The sequence below is a fragment of the Muscardinus avellanarius genome (genome assembly GCF_963383645.1).
Source record: "Muscardinus avellanarius genome assembly, chromosome: 12".
Taxonomy (NCBI): domain Eukaryota; kingdom Metazoa; phylum Chordata; class Mammalia; order Rodentia; family Gliridae; genus Muscardinus; species Muscardinus avellanarius.
Window position 1 is genome coordinate 97,860,922 of NC_137798.1, and position 21,139 is coordinate 97,882,060.

General features: G+C 47.4%; 1 protein-coding gene across 1 annotated transcript; it reads right to left on the reverse strand.

The window, feature by feature from the left end:
- Positions 1 to 1,200: 1,200 nt before the first annotated feature.
- Positions 1,201 to 8,138, reverse strand: SERPINA12 (serpin family A member 12; the record flags this gene model as incomplete). Its single annotated transcript, XM_080707220.1, has 4 exons — positions 1,201 to 1,392; positions 3,094 to 3,241; positions 5,404 to 5,674; positions 7,505 to 8,138. 4 exons carry the CDS (start codon positions 8,136 to 8,138, stop codon positions 1,201 to 1,203), a joined length of 1,245 nt encoding a protein of 414 aa, XP_080563346.1.
- Positions 8,139 to 21,139: the final 13,001 nt, after the last annotated feature.

Genomic DNA, 21,139 nt, shown 5'->3' on the forward strand with positions numbered 1-21,139 from the left:
GCCACTTCACCTCCCTGAGCCTGTTTCTCCATCTGTCACATGAATGTCCATTCTGACTGCCCCAGGGCTGCTGTGACCATATCACATCTGGCTGTAGATGGCTAGACAGGCCCAGGAAAAATAACTGCAACTGCTGCTCGCTCTGGCTTCTTAATACTGAATCTCTCAGGATCCCCTCCTCGCAAATACCCTAGGTCTGAGGTCAAAGACCAGCAGCCCAAAACGAGCATGTGCACTGGAGACCTAGGTAGTCTTGCGCCACCTAGTGGCCACAAACAGACCCTGCAGGGTCAGTTTTCCCTATTAGGCACAAGAAACCTATTTGCTAAAAAATTCAAATAGTAGATAGAGCCTGAAGCTTCAGAAATTTAGGGAGACTCTATTTGAAAATTAAAAAATGCAAAAGGGATGGGGGTGTAGCTCAGAGATAGAATGTCCCTGAATCCAACTCCCAATACCAACAACAACAAAAAATAGTAGGACCTGTCTTTGAAGATAGTTTGGGGGAGCCCCAGGATTTTTTTGTGCTGGAACTGAGCAAATCTGGCAGTGAGACCTGAACACTCCCCCAGGCTGTGTCCTCCTCATGCTCCTGTCTCCTCATACATCTGAAAGTCTGGCTAGGCCCAGCACCCCCACGGAGACACTCTGCAGACAGCATATGCCAAAGACCCAAGACCGCAGACTCACAAAGGTGAACTAACTTTTCTAAAACACAGTGCCAGCTTCTTAAGAACACCACAGGAGTATATCATGATTCTCACTTTAGAAAAGGGAAACTGAGGCTCTGAGAGGGGGGTATAGCTTTTCCAAAGACACCTTATTCTGAGACGCAAACCCAGGTCACTCTTATTCCAAACCCCAGGTACTTGCTGTGTGGCTCACAGCTTCCCCCCAATAGCCACCAACAGTCAGCATTACTGGCAGGAGGAGAGGTGTTTATTTATTAAATCACAAAGTTCTCCACCTGCCAGGGGTGTGGTGTCTAACCCTGAAACCCCCGTGGGCAGGAAGGCAGCCTCGGGTGTCACTGCAGCACAGAAGCCCGCAGAGCCCACACTGGGGCTGGCTGGGGGCGGGGCTCAGGAGACAGCCATGCTTCAGGATGGGTTTGAATGTGTCTGTGGCCTCCAACCCACGGAGATCACACGTTTCCAGCCCACACCATAGTTGAGGTCCAAGACAAGCAAGACTTCTCCTTTATTGCCCCTTAGGGTTAACAATCTTTGCCAAGAAGACCATGGAAGGCGTGGCCTTCTCGTAGACCATCATCAGGAAAGGTCTGCTGAACTTGAGGTTTTCCGGTGTCTCCATGGGCAGCGTCTGCGCTCCGGAGCCCGCAGCGCCCTCCACACCTTTCTCGTCCATCTTCAGCTCAGCCTTGTGCACGGCCTGCAGGAACCAAGACCCAGGTCAGTGTCTGCCAGGCCTGCCGGAGGCTGAGTGGGCCAGAGGCAGGAGGGGCCCAGAGAGGCAGACAGCCTGGCCAAAGTTGCCCAGCACAGCTAGAACACAGCTGGTGTCAGAGGCCCCGGCAGGGAGACAAAGATGGGTTTTCTCTCTTTCTCGTGAATTTCAGGGAGTTATTAACAATGCTTGAGGCAGAAAGGATCTGTGGAGTCTGAGCTCCACCTGGCAGAAGAGTAAGAGGGATCCTGACCCAGATTCACCCTTGGAGACCACTCCTGGGACCCCAGAGCCACGCAGTGACGTTGGCATCTGCCCTAGGTGAGCCGTGCCAGGAACTGATGGGCCTCTGGGAGGTAGCAGCACTATTGTTTCCATGCTACAACTTTACTTGCAAGAAAGAGGCCAGTGCCCTAAGTTAGCATCATGGTTGCCAGCATGCCTCAATGTAGAGAAGAAACGAACCACTGAACTCAGAAGACCTGTGAGATACAGGGGGCTGGCATTAAAAATTGGGTGGAGGCTCCAAACTGAGACAGGAAGCCAGGTGCGATGGTGTGATACCAGAACTTGGGAGGCCGAGACAGGAGGATGGAGGCTGAGAACTTGGGAGGATGAAACAGGAGATTGGCGACCAGCCTCAGCAACTTAGGGAGATCCTGTTTCAAAATAAAAACTAAAATAGGACTGGGGTGTAGCCCAGATGTAGAATGGCCCTGGGCTCAATCCACAGAATACCCTCTCAAAATAAAGACAAAATGAAAGCAGGAAAATCTCAAAGGCTGGAAGTCTATTATTTATGTTTCTTCCTTTTGCAAATTGGGAAATAAAGGGGAATCTATGCCTACTGATTCCTACCTAACAGTTGGCCCAGCGAGGCAGCCTCGATCCCTCCCAGACTGACTTGAGCGCTTGAACCTCTCTGCTAGCACACCTGGCACTGGCTGAGCCCCACTGCTCTGCCCCCCAACCTTGTCAGTGGCCACACCCCCTCCTGTTGTGGCCACACCCTTCCCCCAAAGGACAGTCCCCTTCCCTCTTCTCTGTGTCCAAAATCTCTCCCTCTTTTATTCCCTTTTAACCCAAAAGTTGATTTGCTAGGTAACATACAGGAGAGTCAATTAAATTTGAATTTTAGACAAGCAATAAATAAGTTCAAGTATAAAAATGTCCATGCACTATTTGAAATATGCTAAAAAACTTTATCAATTGTTCATCTGAAATTCAAATTTAAGTGAGCATCTTATCTTGTACCTACCAAATCCGATGCCCCTGCCTGAATGGTCCTCTCTTCTTGCCCCAAAGAGGTATGCGCTCACCCTGGCCAGAGACCACAGGGCCTTTGCTTGTTCAGCTCTTCATCCTGCAGAACCTGTCTATCACTTACTCCTGAGGAGGCTGTGAGGCCTTTGGGAGAAAGTCTAGATCAGATCTAAGCCAGTTCTGGGCCTGGTGAACATTCCAGGGCTTCATATGTTGTGAAATTGAGTCCGTTTTCAAAGGAGCCCCAGGAGAGGGGGCTCCTCTAGGGTGTGGGCGCTCTGGCACCTTGCTGGATCCCACGTGGGTCAGGGGTGGGGCTGGACTCGAGCCTGGCCTGTCTGGCAGCTGGGGCCCTTGCTGGCCGAGATGGGGCCTCTGGCCAGGACTGTGTTGTCCTCCTTGCATGGGAGGGACAGCACTTACCTCACCCACTTTCAGACTGCGATGGAGGGAGATTCTGGTGAGCTCTCCGTGCTCCTCAAAGATCTTGCTGATGCCCAGATGGGAGAGAGTGTCCTTCAGGTTGTAGGTACCAGAGATGTGGAGTCTGGGTAAGGACACGTTTATAACCCTGGGGAGAGGAAAGGGACCAGGGTGAGCGGGAGGGCCCTGTGTTTTTCCAGGGCAGGCCCCAGGACAGACGTAGCCAGCCTTCTCTCCCTCCCAGTGCTGAAGGTCCCTGCTCTCCTCTCTCCACAGAAAGAGGAGGCGCTCCTGAGGCTGTGGTTTCAAGGCAACTTGTACTCTCTGAACTAAGTCCCTCTTCCTGCCCAGAGCCCTCCCACACAGGAACTGTCCTCAGTGTCCCCTTCTGCCGTGCTGACGACCATGTCCACCCTGTGCTCTGAGCCTTGCCACATGGGCCTGTCCTGCCCCAGGAGACGGCAGGCCCTGAGGCCTGAGTTCAAGTCAGCTCCGCCTCCATGAGGCAAATTCTCCCAGCCCTTTGGACCAGTGTGTGAAACGATGGTGCTGTTCTTGGCACCACAGAGGAGTGCAGGTCCTCTTCTCTCTGCCTTTACTTTTCCCCAGGAATCTCATTCAGTCTCATGACTTCAATACCATTGATTAGTCCATCAACTCTTGAATGTTTCTATTTATTCATTCATTCATTCAACAAATAGTTAAAATATGTTTAAAAAAAATAAAAAATAGGGCTAGGGTATAGCTCAGAGGTAGAATGTCCATGGTTTCCATTCGCAGTACCGCAAAAAAAAAAAAAAATTCTTTTGGTACTGAGTATTGAACTCGAGGGTGTTCTACCTCTGAGCCACACCACCAGCCCTATTTGTACTTTTTAATTTTGAAACAGAGTCTTGCTAAGTTGCTTAGGCTGGCTTCTAACTTGCCATCCTCCTGTCTCAGCTGCCCAAGTACTAAGATTACAGGTGTGTGCCACCATGCCTGGCTTTGACAATGTTATTAAGTGCCTACTGTACACCAGATGCTGTTCCAGGTGTCTGAAATCAATTCAAACATGGGCATAACAGGCACAGATCCCTGCCTTTGCACAGATCACGAAATCAGCCCAATGTAAAGCATGCTGAGTGCACATCTACACACTCTGGGAACGTGTGAGAAGGTGGTGGGTTGGAGGGAAGAAGGAAAATATAAACTGACAGGAATGAGGGAAGTCAGGAGCCACGTACACCACTTGAGCAAACCTCGAAGAAGGAAAAGAGCAAGGAAATCTGGGCTTTTCCCTTGAATAAAAGGAGAACCACGGTAGGGTTTTCACTGCAGGAGTGGCATGGTCTTTGGGATTTAGAAGTACCATTCTATCTGGGCATGCACCACCACACCCAGCCAGAAGTCGGATGGTTTCCTATCCTTCCTGTCCTCGCCTGCCGTTATTACACACATGCATGCCTGTAACTCCAGCACTCGGGAGGCTGAGACAGGAGGACTGCAGGTATGGGCCAGCCTCGGTCACTTAGCAAGACTATCAGCAACCTAGTGAGAGTCTGTTTCAAAACAACAACAAAAGTATTGAGGAATTGGGGATGGAGCTCAGAGGTAGAATGGCCCTGGATTCAATTCCTAATGCCAAATAAATAAATAAATAAATAAAGCCAGGCATGATGGTGCACGCTTGTAATTCCAGCATTCTGGAGGCTGAGAGCGGAGAATCGTGGTTCACAGACAGCCTCAGCTACTTAGTGAGGCTCTCTGCAACTCAGTAAGATCCTGTTTCGAAATAAAGAATAAAAAATAGGGCTGGGGGTATAGCTCGGAGAGAGAATGCCCTTGGGCTTCATCCCCAGTACCTTAAAATAAATACCATACAATAAAATAAACCAAATAAATAAATAAACCAAATAAACAAACCATTCATTCAGTTAGAAGCACACTGAACATTGGGCTGGGGATGAGAGCTGGTGCTAGGGGACATCCCTGGAAGTCAGTTGTTGGAGCAGAGATGGTGGTGGCAAGAGGCCAGGTCCCAGATGTGGTTTAGGGCTAACGGGGCCCCTGACCTGCTAAAGGAGGGGTTTTAGAAAGGATTGTCTCCGAGAGGGACCCCAAGGTGCTTAGTTGGAGTGTTTGAATGCGCCTCTCTCCAAGAGCAAGCCCCCACTGTATGCCCAAACTCATGTCCCAGCCTCCCTCCTACCATAAGAGAAATTCATCATAGCACCAGAAGAGGACTTGGCCACGTGGAAAAAAGTAGAGAGAGTGGGGTGGGGCGGGAAGAAGAAGCAAGAAGCTACTTACCCCCGGCACCCTCTTTACCTTTTTGAGATTAATCTTTTCCATCTGCTAAAAATGTCCGCCTCCAAGCCCTCCTCCAGACGCTTCATTTTGCCCTCGTCAGGAAGAATGAAGGTGGCCGTGATGTTCCCATGGTAGGGCATCTCCAGGACTGTGCAGGAGAGCTGGTTGTCATAGCCCACATCGTACATGCCCCCATGGAACATCATGGGTACCTTCACCGTCTTGTGTCTGTCCACAAAGAAATCTTCCTCTTTAGTTTGTTTTGGGTCAAACTCTTGTTGCCACCTGGCTTAGAAATGAAGGACAAAATGACATGAGTGTCTAAAGGGAAAGGAGGTAACTGCATCCAACTGACCACTGGTCTCTGCCCACACAGACTCAGAGTTAAGGGGATTGGACAACCTGGGATATCAGAGAGAGATGATAGGAGTCCCCACCCTCCTTCCATGCTCTGGAGACTTCTTGTGGGATGAGTTCAGGTCCAGTGAACAGTTCTCAAAGAAACTAAGATCAGGTTTGCTGAGAGAACAGCAGCACGTCACCCTAAGCCCCCGTACCCCTGAGGCTGAGAATGCCCGTCGATTCTGTCCCAACAGAGGGGACTGGATTGCAATTGCTGGGGCTCTTTGGGTGTGATGTAAGTAAAAATTCTTGACTCTTCTCTATGCTTGATTCAATTTAAGTCAGCCCTGGAGGGCTCCTCTTGTGTGGAGCTACAAAAACTAATGGAATAAGCTGCCCTTGGGAGCTTGCTGGAAAGAATTAAAGCTGGGTGTTTGGGTGCTCCCCCTTTTTTATCCTAAGAATGCTTCTACCCACTGCACATAAACTCAGATCTGTGTCTTTTAAAACAGGCTACTCCCAGAGACTTTAATAAAGGGCCTGAGTACCAGCTCTCTGAGTTCAAATCCTAGTTTCACTGTTGTAAAAGGATGACCTTGGTCATTCTAACAGGATGACCTTCATATCCCTGGGTTTTGGTGTCCTTAATTCAAAGGATGAGGATATTGATAGGCACCTTTAAAAGCTGCTGCAACACTTGGTGGGATGAGTCAGCACAGATCAATGACTGTGAATAGTGATTATCGAGTGGACGCTAGTCATCACAGGCACCATGGTTGTTCTGATGTGATCTAGAGAACATAGGGACCTCGATAAATTCCAAATTCTTCCTTCTATCTCCCTGACTTGGGCAGATTGTGATTGAAGATTGCAATTACCAATTTTTTTTTCCTTAAGAGACATCAAACTCTCAACAGAATTTGGGAAGCCTGAACTTCCAAAATCAAAACCATATTACTGACAGTGCCTCTTTGGGCCAATCTCTGTGTGTGCAAGTAGTATAATAGTTGTATGTAGAAGGAAGAATAAAGCTGGAGTGTGTGTGTGCATGTGTGTGTGTGTGTGTGCGTGTGTGTGTGTGTGTTACTGAAGATTAAACCCAGGTAGCCTGGTAACCTCCACAGTATAACCCAAGGCCTTTTAAACATTATTTTTATTTTAAAAAAGGGCCTCACTAAGTTGCCAAGACTGCCCTCAGTCCTGAGATCCTTTTGTCTCCGCCTCCCAAATGCTTGGGAACATAGATGTGTGCCAGTGTGCCTATGAAGCTTGAATCTGAGAACATTCTTCCATCTTCTTCTTCAGTTTCTCCCTTACACCCGGGGAGTCTTTTCATATATAAGAAACAAAGGCAGGGATATCCCTCCAACTGCTACAACCAATGTGGCATTAAGATAATTGGTATTAATGAAAAATGCACGTGAAGAATAATTTATACTTCACAAAGCACATTTCACAAACATTTTCACTTTGACTCCCATTAACTACCAGACAGGTTATGCACCATGGTATTCATTTTACAGGCAGAGAACAGAACATGGTGATGCTGACAATGACTAGCATCCACTCAATACTGACTATACAGTCACTGGGACTTATCCCACTAGGTCTCAAAGCAGCTCTTTGAGGTGCCTTTCAATATACTCATGCCATGGATTAAGTGAGAGATGAAGTAAGAACTTGATGACGTAGGGACTTAAGAGCAATCAAATTACCAACTTTATTCACTTTGCTTGGCCACCCTATTCTCACCACACCAACACATGTCAAGCCTTACCTCGAAAATAAATGTAGTTTGCAAGAAGCAGCACAGTGCCAGGGTCTATATTTGTGACCATGTTACTGATTATACCATGAGTTTTCCGACTGATGTAGCCATTGATCTTCTTCTCAGTATATTCCAAGTCGTGAAAGTTGGCAGAAACTGTTTCTGCATTGTACATGTTCCTGGTCTCTCTCAGAAACCTCTCCTGTGGCCTCAGCTTCTGGTCAATGAACAGGACGTTCCCGATGTCCATCTTGATCCTCTCCTTCTCCTGGTTCAGCTTGTGGAGGAGGTAGTAGAAGCCCTCATGAAGGTCTTTCTCTGGCAGATTCCTGAAGTTAAAGCCCTGCTTAATCTCAGCCAAGGTGGAGTCCTGGGCACCCAGAGACAGCATGGAGAAGGCGGTGGAAATGCTCAGGGGAGAAAAGAAGATGTTCTGCTTGGAGCTGATGGAGGTCAGCTTCTTGAGGAGCTTGAAGCCAAAGTCCATATTGCTTTTGGCCAGCTGATGGGCATTCCTCTTTACCTTCCACGCTTGGTCATGGCTCATTGCTCCATGGCTATTTGGAGAGTTACTGGATATCAAAAGTCCTTCTGTGGACAGGAGGCCAGACAGAAAGAGGCCCAGGCCCAGCACGAGGTTCATTGTCTTATGATTGTCCTATGAAATAGTAGAGCTGAGATTAGCAGAACAAAAAGAACAAATAACTCCACTGCCCTTTCTTATCTACATGGAAGACCAGAAGAAGGAAGAAATTCAGTGACTGGCCTGTGCCATGCATACTAGGGGCTGAGTGCTTTGATATCATGAGAACATTTAACCCTTGTAATCACCACCATGCCTAGAAATGATTGTCCCCATTTCAAAAGCAAAGAAAGTCTGAGTGTAGATGACAGCTCTTGTTTTTGTCCCCTCCTCCCTCATCTTCTGGCGTCTCAGTTGCTTTGAGGAATTTCTACTTCCTGCTTCAACACACCACAGTGATCCTACCCCACAGTGTGGACATGTGATCCAGAGAGCACCGCCATGATTCTCCATTCCTGTATCACACTGATTGGTGAGGGAGTATGAACCTGACCAAAACCAGATCACTCAGTGTCTCTCCTGGAGAAGGAAACGTCTTCTTAACTGTGGCATGATTGGGTTAATGATGAAGCCCAGAGACTAAATGTAGCCATGACTTCCACATGTAGCAGGAGAGAATATAGAGAAAGAGAAAGAGAAAATGGATAGTAACATCTGAAGAAATATTTGAAGCCCCTGGATCGATTTTTATAAAATGCCTACCCACCGCTATTTTTTCAAGTTACAAGAGTCAATAGATTTTCATTTTAGGGCAGAGTTGGATTTTTTTCCCCTTATAGCCAAAATAATTCTGAATATTTTGCAGAAATCAAGCTACTTGTGTTAAGACCACATGACCAGTAATGGTGTATATTTCCTAGAGAGGTTCTCTTTTCTAGGGGAACCCTGGTCTCTAGTAAACCACCTTATACCCTTTGCAGAGAAAGGAAGGGAGTGATTTTATGAAAAAAAAAAAAAAAGCCAAGTGTGCCTGGCTGCTGGGCTATTCTTTCTTAATCTCTCAGCTTTGACACTGCCCCATAGCACTGTGTGCTTGTAGAACAAAATTTCATTTGCTGTTTTTCTTTCTCACCTGACCCCAAGGCAACAGACAGCTGCCAAAGGCATGATATACCAAAAAGGGTGTTTATTTCTTTAGTTGAGTCAGCGACCCTCAATGATATTAATACTATTATTTGTGAAGCATTGGCAGATCTCTTTGCTTGGGCCTCTATTATATCATTTACTATGTTTCCCCTGTAATTTACATCGTTAGGTGTCTGAGATCCATGGGAGAGGAGAAGCCCCTCAGCAGCAAAGGCTGCTTGTGAGTGTTTTAGATTGGGGTCCCTAGAAGCAGAGCCTGAGAAGGGATTCAGGTGTATGTTATGTATTGAGATTGTCTTAGGAGGAGTGTGTAGGAGAGTGAGGAGACCAGGAACAGAGCAGAAGGATCAGAATGAGGATATCACCCACCCCTAGGCCTGGTCTGCCCCAGTGCAGGGCTCTGGGGAACTTGTCCTTTAGACAGAATCACACAGCTGGTGACTGATCTACCCCTAGGATATAGGACACTTCATGTAATTTCCAGCTCCTCCTCTCAGCCTAGAATGATTTCTTGGACTGGGGAGGGCACCTTCTTACCCAGCTGGACATATACTAGCTGGTCCACTGCAGCTAAGTACCCCGGTGAGTTTTTTGTGGTTGATCAAATGGATGGATGAACGAATACCAGCACAGGACCTGTACCCAAGACCCCTTATCCATAGATCTTCCTGTAGGAAAGGCACTATGGATGCAGCCTTTATCACAACAGATGTGAGTCCTCAATATAGCATTCTTATAGTATTGGAAAATTCTAGTAAATATTACCCAAACAACCATTTTTTTTCTTTTATTGTTTTGTTATCTAGTTGTTCCTCAGACAGCCCATGGGCCTGAGGAAAAAGGACTCCATCCCTAGCTCCATGGGAAGCCTGACTGGTGCAGGATGATGAGTTCTACTCCCTGCTAATGATTGGCTCAGGAGACAGGCTTAATCCAATGAGAGGAGTTTAGGGAGGGGCACGTGACTTGAGTGATCCAATGAGGGTGAATTTTAGGATGGTTTGTTGGCTTGCTGAGGTGCTGCCTTCTCTCTTTCCCAGATGTTCTGGGCAGCCAGAACTGTCCCACAAGGGAAGTGTCCCATGAAGGAAAAGGAACACCATGAGGATGCATGCCAGGGCTTTGCGGAGGAACTAAAGCCAAGCCCACCTTCCCTATAGACTTGCAGAGATGTTCAGCTGCATGGTTAGGTATCTGAAGCCCAGAGCATCTCATCAACCCAAGCATATATAGTTTTAAACACAAGAACTACCAAGGAGCCAGGAGCTCTGTGCTCCGGCTGCCTGCCTTCAGAGTGGCAGTCTCGAGAGCACTGGGCCTACCTGAGCCTAGGGCTTCTCCAGGCACCTACTGCTCCCCCAAGACTATCTTTTCAATGAAAATTAACGACATGTGGTGATGGACATGAGCTCTGTGGCCTGTTTGCAAATAGATCACTGGGGAGAAATTGCTAGGATCCTTCAGGATGCTTCAGATAAACCATAGGAAATGGAAAGGACTCCATCTCAGAGTTCCTGGTAAGGGAGGGGTGGCAGACCTAAAAACAGGAGGGATTAAAAGAGGTCAGCTGTGTCACCTTCTGTGAAGTGGGGAGAGGTGAGCAGGGAATGATGTAGGATAGAAGAAATAAATAGGTAGGAAGGAGATGGATAGGAAGAAAAAGTAAAAGTAACTAATATAAGAACCTGGAACTGAAGTGCTCCAGCCTTGAGACCAGAAACCAGTTCTCTTTCCCAGGCCTGACTGTCCTAAATTCCTAGGAAACCTGTAGATCTTAGAGTTAACTAAATGAAACTATAATTGCCCTGTGCATTGATAACAAGGCAGATACGCTATTTTGAGAAACCTATAATTTGGGACACTCCAGTTTATCTGTCAGTCAGCTAATGAGGACCCCAGTCAGCCTGAGGACCCTAAGGTTGACCAGATCACCAGACCACCAGGAAGCGCCTCGGGACTACTGGACTGAGATCGTCCACCCTGAAGCTGACCGGATCACCAGACCACCATAAACTGCCTTGGGGACTATGGGACGAGATCATCCTCACACCTCCTTGAGTCCACCCCTCACCCAAGTCCCCTCTAAGAAGAGGACCCTGAACTCCACAAAATGCCTTCCTCATCTTGAGGTGGCCGCATTCTCCCTTGAATGTGTATTTCCTCCCCTTTCCCCAAATAATCCTCTGTCCATGTCTCTGACTGGCGCGTGCTGAAATTCTTTTTCATCACGTTAGCCAAGGACCCCGCCGATCCTGAGCTCCTGAGCTGAGGACTTGTCCCCACAGGAAGAGATCAGAGCCCATCAGCCCACGAGATAGCAAATCAAATTAAGGACTGAATTTGGCCAAAAGACATTGGTTTCCCAAAACTCAATTTTGACCAATCATAAAAGAGCAGATGAAGAACTCAGTAAGATTCAAAAGCCCATCTCCCGAGCGTGGTTACTCCTCCCCCACGTACATGTGGGCAGGAGGAGCTGTTTTTGCTTCCTATTTTTCTTTGACTTAAAATAAATTTTTATACGTCTATACCTTTGTTATTCCTTGGACTTCATTCATGGAAATCCACTGGACAAGAACCCAGTAAGAGGAGACACCCCCATTTCACCGGGCTGGACTATTTGCTGCCTGGGTTAAAAATAGACACTTCTGTTATTAGGAGTGGATGCCACCCACATAGGCCTTGTTTCCCAACGCCCAGGAGTGGACAAGTCAGGATTCGCATCTCAAGGAGCCCGCCCTCCCCGCATTCTCCTCCAGGGATGGCCAGCCAACTGAGGTGCAAAGCCATTGGGCAACCTGGCAGGAGCTGCGTCTGAGTCAGGACAGGGCAGGGCAGGTCCTCAGCAGGGAAGAGAAGCGGCAGGACTCTCTGCCCTAGAAACACTTCCTGGCATGCGGCTTTCTCTCACTCACCTGCAGCCACCAAGTCTGGCTGCTGACCCCAGTCTGTCTGCCTTTCTGAGGTTCAGAATCAGGACAGGAACAAGGGATCACAAGTTCCAGTACTGGTTATTCTCCCGCTTATATGTTAGTTAGGTGGCACAAGACAAGTCTCTCAAACCTTCCAAATATCAGTATCTTCATCTATTCAGTGAGGGTTGGGGGGATTTGGTTTCTTCCCTATCAGATGCAGCTAACTGCTGCCCCACCCCTCTGGGCCTATGTCCCAGTGGTCCCCTCAGGCTGCCCTCCAAGCCCTTCACCCACAAGTGTGAGCAACCTGGCCTTCCCCAAAAACAGCCCAGGCCAGCTCATCCCGGGCCTTTCCATCTATCATCAAGGGATGCAAACTGACCCACATTTGTCAGATGCCTGAGTTGCCTCAATTTTTTTTATTCCACTAATTAAACTAGCTGAACAATAGCTAGCTTGCCCAACAAATCGATAGGCGGCTCTCCTCTTGGGTGAGCCATTTTTTTCTTGTTAGGTTTTGGTTTGGAGTGTGTGTGTGTGTGTGTGTGTGTGTGTGTGTGTGAGAGAGAGAGAGAGAGAGAGAGAGAGAGAGAGAGAGAGAGAGAGAGAGAAAGGGAGGGAGGGAGGGAGAGGGAGGGAGAGGGAAGGAGGGAGGGAGGGAGAGAGAGAGAGAGAGAGAGAGAGAGAGAGAGAGGGAGAGAGGAGAGTTTGGTTGTCAGTTGAAATAAAAATAAAAAGAAGATCAAGAAGAAAAATAACATGATAGAAACTGAACAGGTGGAGCTCCATGGGAGGTTAAAACTAGTAACCAGAATTTTTGTTTTCTGAAGATCCTAGTCCCAGGCACCCTATTAATTGGGGGAAGCAATTTCCTTCTCTTATAAATGGATAACAGTGTCTCACTGACCCAGACTGAAGACCCCAGCCAGGTGAAGCCACTGTCAGCCCCAAGCAGAGGACAGTGGACACCGCTTCCCCTCCTCATGGCCTTGGCAGGCCAAGTCGTTGGAATAGCCCACTAAAGGGATGGTGAGATGTCACAGCAGGTAACTAGCCCTCAGTTTCCAAAAGACACCAAAATCTTAGGATGCTCAAGTCCATTATAGAGAATAGATAAGTACACACTACCTATACAATCCTCTCATATATTCCAAATCATCACTATATCACATGTGAATGTGACTTAAGTAGCTGTCATACTGCTGTTTAGAGAATATAACAAAAAATTAAAAGTCTGTGCATGTTCAATACAGACATAGTTTTTACTCAAATACTTTTTTCTATTTTGGTACTGAGGATTGAACCCAGGGGCATTCACCACATATATACATACATACATGTATACATATATACAAACATATATATGTGTGTGTGTGTGTATATATATATATATATATATATATATATATATATATATATATATATATATATATATATTGCAGTGCTGGGGGGATTAAACCCAGCGGCATTCTACCTCCGAGCTATGTCTCTAGCTGTAGATTTTATTCTTTATTTTGAAACAGGGTCTAAGTTGCAGAGGGCCTCACTAAGTAGTTGAGGCTGGCCAAGAATCTGTGATCCTTCTGTCTCAGCCTCCCAAGTACTGGAATTACAACCATACACCACCACGCCCAGCTCTCTCTATATATAATTTTGAAACAGGATTTTGCTAAGTTGCTGAGGGTCTTTAAAGTTGCTGGGGCTGGCTTCGAACCTTTACGAAGTGCTTTTCTCCGAATCCCCAGCAGATGAAGGAAACAAGACAAGCACAGAACACATCGGCCACAGAAGGTCCACTCGGGGCGCAGTAGTTTGGAGCCCTGCACATAGACAGACCTTATGATGGAGCTAGCTGGCCAGGAGAAGTCACTGTGATCACCTCCTTGAAGCCAGGGAGACCAAAAACATTCTGATGTTTCCATACCCGGTGTCTTGGGCCCATGGAGTGAGCTTCAAGCAACCAGAGTGATCCCTACCCCATGGGAACACCTGCACACCCTGGACACTCAGGCTTCCTCTCTTACCCCCAAGAGACCCCAAGCCCTGGAAGACCCCAGATTTCCTCAGATGCCATCCATAGCCCCTCCATCTCCTGACCATGTAGCACTTGGGTACACTCAGTGACCTCCCTTGGGCCGAGAGATGTGGAGGGTCCTTCCTAAAGATGTGCCTTAGTATCTATCTCAAAGGGCCATCGCCAAACCCCAGCTGTGAAGAGACATCCTGGGTGAGCTCTGTGGCCCACCTGTTTTAAGGAATGGATATTGTTTTAAAAGGAAATTGTGCTAGATATATTAGAAGACAAATGATTATTTCTCCAGGCCAATTTAGAATTAAATAGTGGTAAGATATATTCTTTCACCCTGTTGGAAAAGAGGAGCCCCAGTGAAAGAACTCTACTGACCACTGCAATATATTTTGTCCTCCTCTCTCAGAAACAAAGGTAGCACTCCCCGCTTATTAATTTGTTCTGTAGACTTCTGCCTTCATCTCTTTAAGGAACAGTTTTTGAGCCTCACTCTGAGTCAGGTGCTGGGACCCTGGGACGATGCCTAGGGAATGCTTCGTATGGGTGCCACTGACCAAGCAGACACAGAGCTCTTGCTCCTGAGGCCTGACACCCACCACACCGCAGACTGCGCCAAACCCCTGAGAACTCGCCAGCTCTGTGCAGTCTGGCTGTCTCCTCCCCTACAGTGGCTTCATTCTCGAATGAAGGAGTATAAGAATTGGAAAGGCTGAATGACCATCAACTTCTTGTGCTACAAAGGGAAAAACAAGACCCAGAGTGGACAAAGGAGGAGACCAGGCTCACGATGTGCATCCGTGACAGATCAGAATGTGAATCCAATGTGTGAGGGCGATTTCTGCAGCCATGCTCTAAGCAGACAGCTTGGCCCCACATTCTCCATGACCTGGAGAGTTAGTAGATGGAGACAGCCTTTGTCCCAGGAGAGCTAGAAGGGCAGAAATGGCTCTTGTACAATTCCAACTCTGGCCAGAGCCAGAGGGCAAGGGCGGACTCCAGATGGAAGGGCCGTGTCACCTTCCAAGACCTCATACCTCCCCACACACACCAAGGTTTTTCATGGGGTTTTGAGTACTGGGGATTGAACCCAGGGACCTTCTACCTCTGAGCTACATCCCCACCTCTTTTTTAAAAAAATTCTTTTAATTCGAAATGGGGGTCTCACGAAGTTACTGAGGGGCTCACTAAGTTGCTGAGGTTGCTTCAAACCTGGGATCCTTCTGGGTCATCCTCCCAAATACTAGAACCTCCAAGGCTTTTTCTCAAAAACAACGCTGGAAGCAAATGCCCATGGAAATAGATCAGGGCCCCACCAAAGCCATCCTGTTGACTCTAGGGAAGTTTCCCAGGTGTGGGAAATTCTTTAGAATTTTCTTCCAAGACACCCTCTTTGGGAAATGCTATTCCCCTCCCCCACCCAAAGCCAGCGTCCCTAGGAACAGACAAGCAGCGCCTGGTCCTTCCAGAGATTCCATACTCACGGTGCATCCAGGGAAAATCGCAGGGCCAGCCAAATGGACCTGCCCTTCCTGCTGGATCATTTATACTTCCATGGCCTCTTGGAAAGGTGGAGTGCAGGCCAATAGAATTAGCTGGCCCAAGTGGGCAGGCGATGGAGTTCTAGAAGCAATGGCCACACCACTTCTCCGCTGCTTCTCCTGGCCATGGGACACACGCTGCACTGTAATATGCATGGCCACACCCGCTGGGCTGCGGCTTCCCTCGTGAAGTTCACTCCTATCTGTTGCAATGACTCCATTTCCCAACTACTGTCTAGGTCTGGAGACTACAATGTTCTGCACACCTGTAATCTCAGTACGTGGGAGCCTGAGACAGAAGTATTGGGGGATCAAGGGTAGAAACTTCACAAGGACCTCAGCAACTTAGCGGAGATCCTATTTTTTTAATTTTTGGTGCATTGTAATCATATATCTTAGTGAGGTGCAGGGTGGTAGAGGCATATGTGTGCACGTCACACATTAGCCCTTCCCCAATTCCCACCCATTCCCTCCCCCTTGTCTTGTGTTCGGCTTACTGGCTGACTTACTGGCTGAGGTAGGAGGATCGTAGACAGCCTCAGCTACTCAGTGAGGCCCTTTGCAACTCAGTGAGACCCTGTTTCAAAATAAGGAATAACAAATGGGGGTGTAGCTCGGAGGTAGGTAGTTTGATACGTCTGTGAATGCGCGCCATGTGCATTAGAGACTTTGCCTCTTCCTCTCTCCACCTCTCTGTTAGGTCAACCTCTTTACCTATCTAAGGCTCCTCCTTCTTTGTCCAGAGTCCCTCCTATGTCCCATTCTCTCCCTAGCTTCCGCACATTAGGGAGAATATCCAACTTTTCACTTTTTGTGACTGACTAATCTCACTTAGCATAAAGTTCTCCAGTTCCATCCATTTCCCTGCAAATGACATACTTTTGTTCTTCTTTATGGCTGAGTAAAATCCCGGTTTTGTAAACCATTCATCTGTTGATGGACGTCTTAGCTGGTTCCATAGATTGGCAATTGTGAGTTGTGGAGCTATAAACATGGAATAAACCTAACCAAGGAGCTAAAGGACTTCTGCAAGAAAAATTATAAAACACTGAAAAAACTTTCAAGATCTTAGAAGAAGAAAAGAGCTCACACGCTCCGGGATAGGCAGAAGAAATATCATCAAAATGACAATTCTTCCAAATTCTTCCAGTTCTTCCAAAAGTGATCTGCATATTCAATGCAGTACCATTAACTTACCTCCACAGACAGAGAAAAATCAGTCCTTAAATTCATTTGCAATCCCAGCATTTGGGAGGCTGAGGTAGGAAGATCGCAGACAGTCTCAGCTACTCAGTGAGGCCCTTTGCTACTCAGTGAGACCATGTTTCAAAAATAAGGAATAAAAAATGGGGGTGTAGCTCAGAGGTAGAAAGCCCCTAGGGTTCCATCCCTAGTACCACAAAACAAAATATTTGGAAGAAAAAACCCAGACTAGCCAAAGAAGTTCTCCTGGGCAGGAGGCATCACAATACCTGACTTTAACCTATACTACAAAACCTGGGCGTGGTGGCACACCCTTGTAATCCCAGCATTTTGGAGGCTGAGACAAGTGGATTGTGGATTGTGGTTCACGGACTGCCTCAGCTTCTTAGCAAGGTCCTTTGCAACTCAGTGAGACCTTGTTTCAAAGAAATAAAAATGACTAAACTGTACTGGTATTGGGAAGAGAGTCTAAAATATATTAATGTATCAATCCTGGAAAAGATGTCCAACCTTGAAATATATCTTCTTTACTAAGAAAGCCAGGGTTAGCTAACATGTCCTTGCATTCCTAAGAACAATTTAACACAGTTTGGGGGAGAAGACGGAATGTAAAAGCCTGTGTGTGAAGACAGAGATGCCTCCCCCTCCAGCCATAAACCTGGGCCTGTGTTTAAAGACAGAGATGTTTCCTCCTTTTAGGCCATAAACGCAGCTGGAGAGATAACAGAAGCAGAGCAGGGGCTGGCGATAAAATGTAACATGACCTCCAAAAATCAAAGGGACCTGCTGGACTTAAACAGGATAAAAACTCAGTAAACTGGAGTTCGTTGGCATTTTAATTCGAATTGCCCCCCTGTGCCTCGCTCCGGCACAGGGCTGTAACTATCTCTATATTTCTATCTTTTTAATAAACTTCTTTAAATCTGCAGCAGCTGTCCAAGCGATGAATACTTATTCTTAGCTTAGGACAAGAATCCACGGTTGGTTTTTCTGTTTGTCTGTCTGGTGGGGAGGGGGGGATTACTACACACCACTCACCTTCCCCCCCCAACCTATCCCCTGCAACATAAACTATATTACAAAACCATAGTAATAAAAATAGCATGGTATTGGCACAAAAACATACACTTAGAACAATGGAGCAGAATAGGAGACTCAGAAACAAATATGCGCATGATACATTTTTGACAAAGGGGCCAAAGCATACATTGGAATAGAGAACCTGTTTCAAAATAAAAAAAAAAAAGGGCCAGGTGGGTAGCTCAGAGGTCAAAAGCCCTGGGTTCAATCTCTAGTACGAGAGAGAGAGAGAGAGAGAGAGAGAGAGAGAGAGAGAGAGAGAGAGAGAGAGAGAGAGACAGGCAGACAGACACAGAGAGAGATAGAGCCTGGAATATTTATTTATTTATTTATTGTTTATTTATTTATTTATTTATTTATTTATTTATTTATTTAGTGATACTAGCAATTGAAGCCAGGAGAATTCTTTTGAAATAGGACCTCTCTAGGTTGATGAGATTGTCACTACTTGCTGAGACTGGCCTCGAATCTGGGATCCTCCTCTTTCAGTCTCTCAAGTACTGGGATTACATGTGTATACCACCATGCCTGGCTGGAATATTGCTCAAGTGGATGGGCCTGTAGTCCCAACATGGACTCTTCAACCCCCAAATCATCTTTATCATCAACGGGAGAGAGCGGCAGCAGGGTTTCCTGGGGGTCATTCTCTTTGTCCCTTGTTACTTTCTCATACACTCTAGGTTATCAGGTCTGTCACCTCAACCCAGGAGGAGCCCTTTTGGGGACGAGGACCCAGGAGAGATGAGTGGACACAAGTCCCCAGGAGTCAAGCATGCACAGCAATGCTTGCAATCACTGGAGAGAGTTGCTGCATACCTTGCTTTGCCTGGGTGTTGTGCTGGAGGGAAGAGACCACAGTTGGGCTTGGCGCTACTGTCCCTGGCTGCTCAGCATCTCCAACTCATCTCTAAAGGGCAGGTATGATTTTAGAGTTAACTTTTATATGTTTAAAATACAATATTAAGAGAGACACATGGATGATGTTAGATGTTACCTGACCCACTGACACTGGGATGAAAAGCTGTGAGCTCAATGGACTGACTTTCAGTTGTTTCCCTAAGAAGCTCCAGTAAGCAGAGTAATCATCCCGGTATTCTTTTTCCATTTAGCAAAGCTTTGTGTTAGTTACCCCTGGGCCCGAGTACCGCACAAGCATCAGAAGAGGTGTGCAAGCTGGGCATGGTGGCACACATTTGTAATCCCAGCATTCGGGAGGCTGAGACAGGGGGATCGCAGTTCATGGACAGCCTCAGCTCCTTAGTGAGGCCCTTTGCAACTCAATGAGACCCTGTTTCAAAATAAAGAATATAAAATAGGGCTGGGGGTGTCGTTCGGTGGTAGAATGCCCCTGGGTTCCATCCCTAGTACTGAAAAAGAGAGAGAGAGATGTACATGGGGCTTTCCCTTTCTTTAGGAGGCTGTTTTTAGCAACAACCTCATTCTCAACTCCAAAGCTCTACAGAGCAGGTGAGCCAGAGGAGCCTTTTTGGAAAAGAAAGTGCTCAGGCCTGGTCCAGCCTTGAACTGACATACAAGTAGCCCAGACCAATAAGTCCGTAGGTTATGGAGCCCTGGGGCTCTCAGGATTGGAAAGAGCCCCGAAGTAGCCCCCGAGCCAACACCCTCCCTGGCTCAGGGAGCAAGGTCTGCCCATCAGGATGTGTGTAGGTTAGATGTACCCTGTGGACAAGATGAACAGCCTCACTTTCCAGGCTGCAAATGAGCTGCAGGTGGAAGGAGCCCAGGCTGAGGCCAGGGCAGCTGGTCCCACAGTGGCCGAGGCTGCAGAGGTGGAGGACGCGGGCCAGCCGGGTGGATGTTGACCCAGAATCTGGGTCTGTGTCCCTGATTTGGGAGGAGAGAAAGAATCCTGGCTGCTAATGACAGGGTGAGGCCTGTGTGAGTCCTGCGCCACGCCCACCCCTGCCCTAGACACTCTCTAAGCTCCAGGATAAATTCCCAGTGGAGCACTGCAGGGAGAGTCCCAGGTGGGGATGCTACCAGGCCACACAGGCGGCACTGGGGCTGCCTAAACTCAGAAGGTGCTCAGAGACCGAGGGTAGCTACAGGTGGGCTGCAGACCAGGTCAGAGGCTAAGTCTCGGTGAGCAAACACTGTCCAGGGAGACGAGCCAGGAAGGGTGATGGCCAGCGAGGAGCAGAGAGAGAGATGGTTCCGGAAAGACCAGCCCCTCCCGGCACCCATCCAGGGACCTCGTCCCCTGCAGATGGGAAAACCAGAGCCTGGTGTTTAGGCCTGGTGTCTGCTGGGGGCTAGGAGGTGATGGTCCAGACTGGGGGGATTGCTACGGGCTAACAGGACTGGCTAGAGGCTCATTGTCTCGGGTACCCATGGGAGGGGAGCCAAGAACCTCCAGTCTCATCCTCCCTCCTTGATTCTCCCAGGTACACAATCAATCCCCAGTACCACAAACAAAAAAAAAAAAAAAAAACAGAAACAACAACAAAACCTCACCTAAGAGAGATCAACTCAGACCTCACCTTCCACTTAAGGCATGCTTGCCCCATAAAGGACTCATGCCTGACATTAAGCCAAGAGGGGAAAAAGATGCCTTTACACGTAAGGAGAGAGTTGGCGGGCGCTGTGGCACACACCTTGTAATCCCAGTTCTTGGGAGGCTGAGGCAGGAGGATTGCAGTTTTGATGCCAGTGTGTGGTAATTTAGCAAGGTTCTGTTTCAAAATAAAAAATAAAAAGGGCTGGGGGTTCAGAGGAAAAACACCCCTAGATTGAATTTTTAATCACACACACACACACACACACACACACACACACACAGTAATTTGAATATGTACTTTACAAAAGAAAGTATTCAAGTAAAAAGGTATTTCTTTGTGTGTGTGTGTGGTACTGAGGATTGAACCCTGAGGTAGTCTACCTCCGAGCTGCACCCCAGCCCAATTTCATTTTTTATTTGGAAACAGGGTCTCACTAGGTTAATGAGAGTCTCACTATTTGCTGAGCTTGTCCTCAAACCTGCGATTCTCCTGTCTCAGCCTCCCAAATCCTGGGATTACAGGTGTGCACCTCCAACCTGGCTTGAGGCCAGCCTCAGAAATTTAGCAACCGCATTTCAAAATAAAAAATAAAATAAGGCCTAGGAGATGGCTTGGAGGTAAAATGTCCCAAGGTTCAATCTCTAGAACCACAAAATAAAAAGAAGAAAAAAGCAATCGCCAACAAGATCCT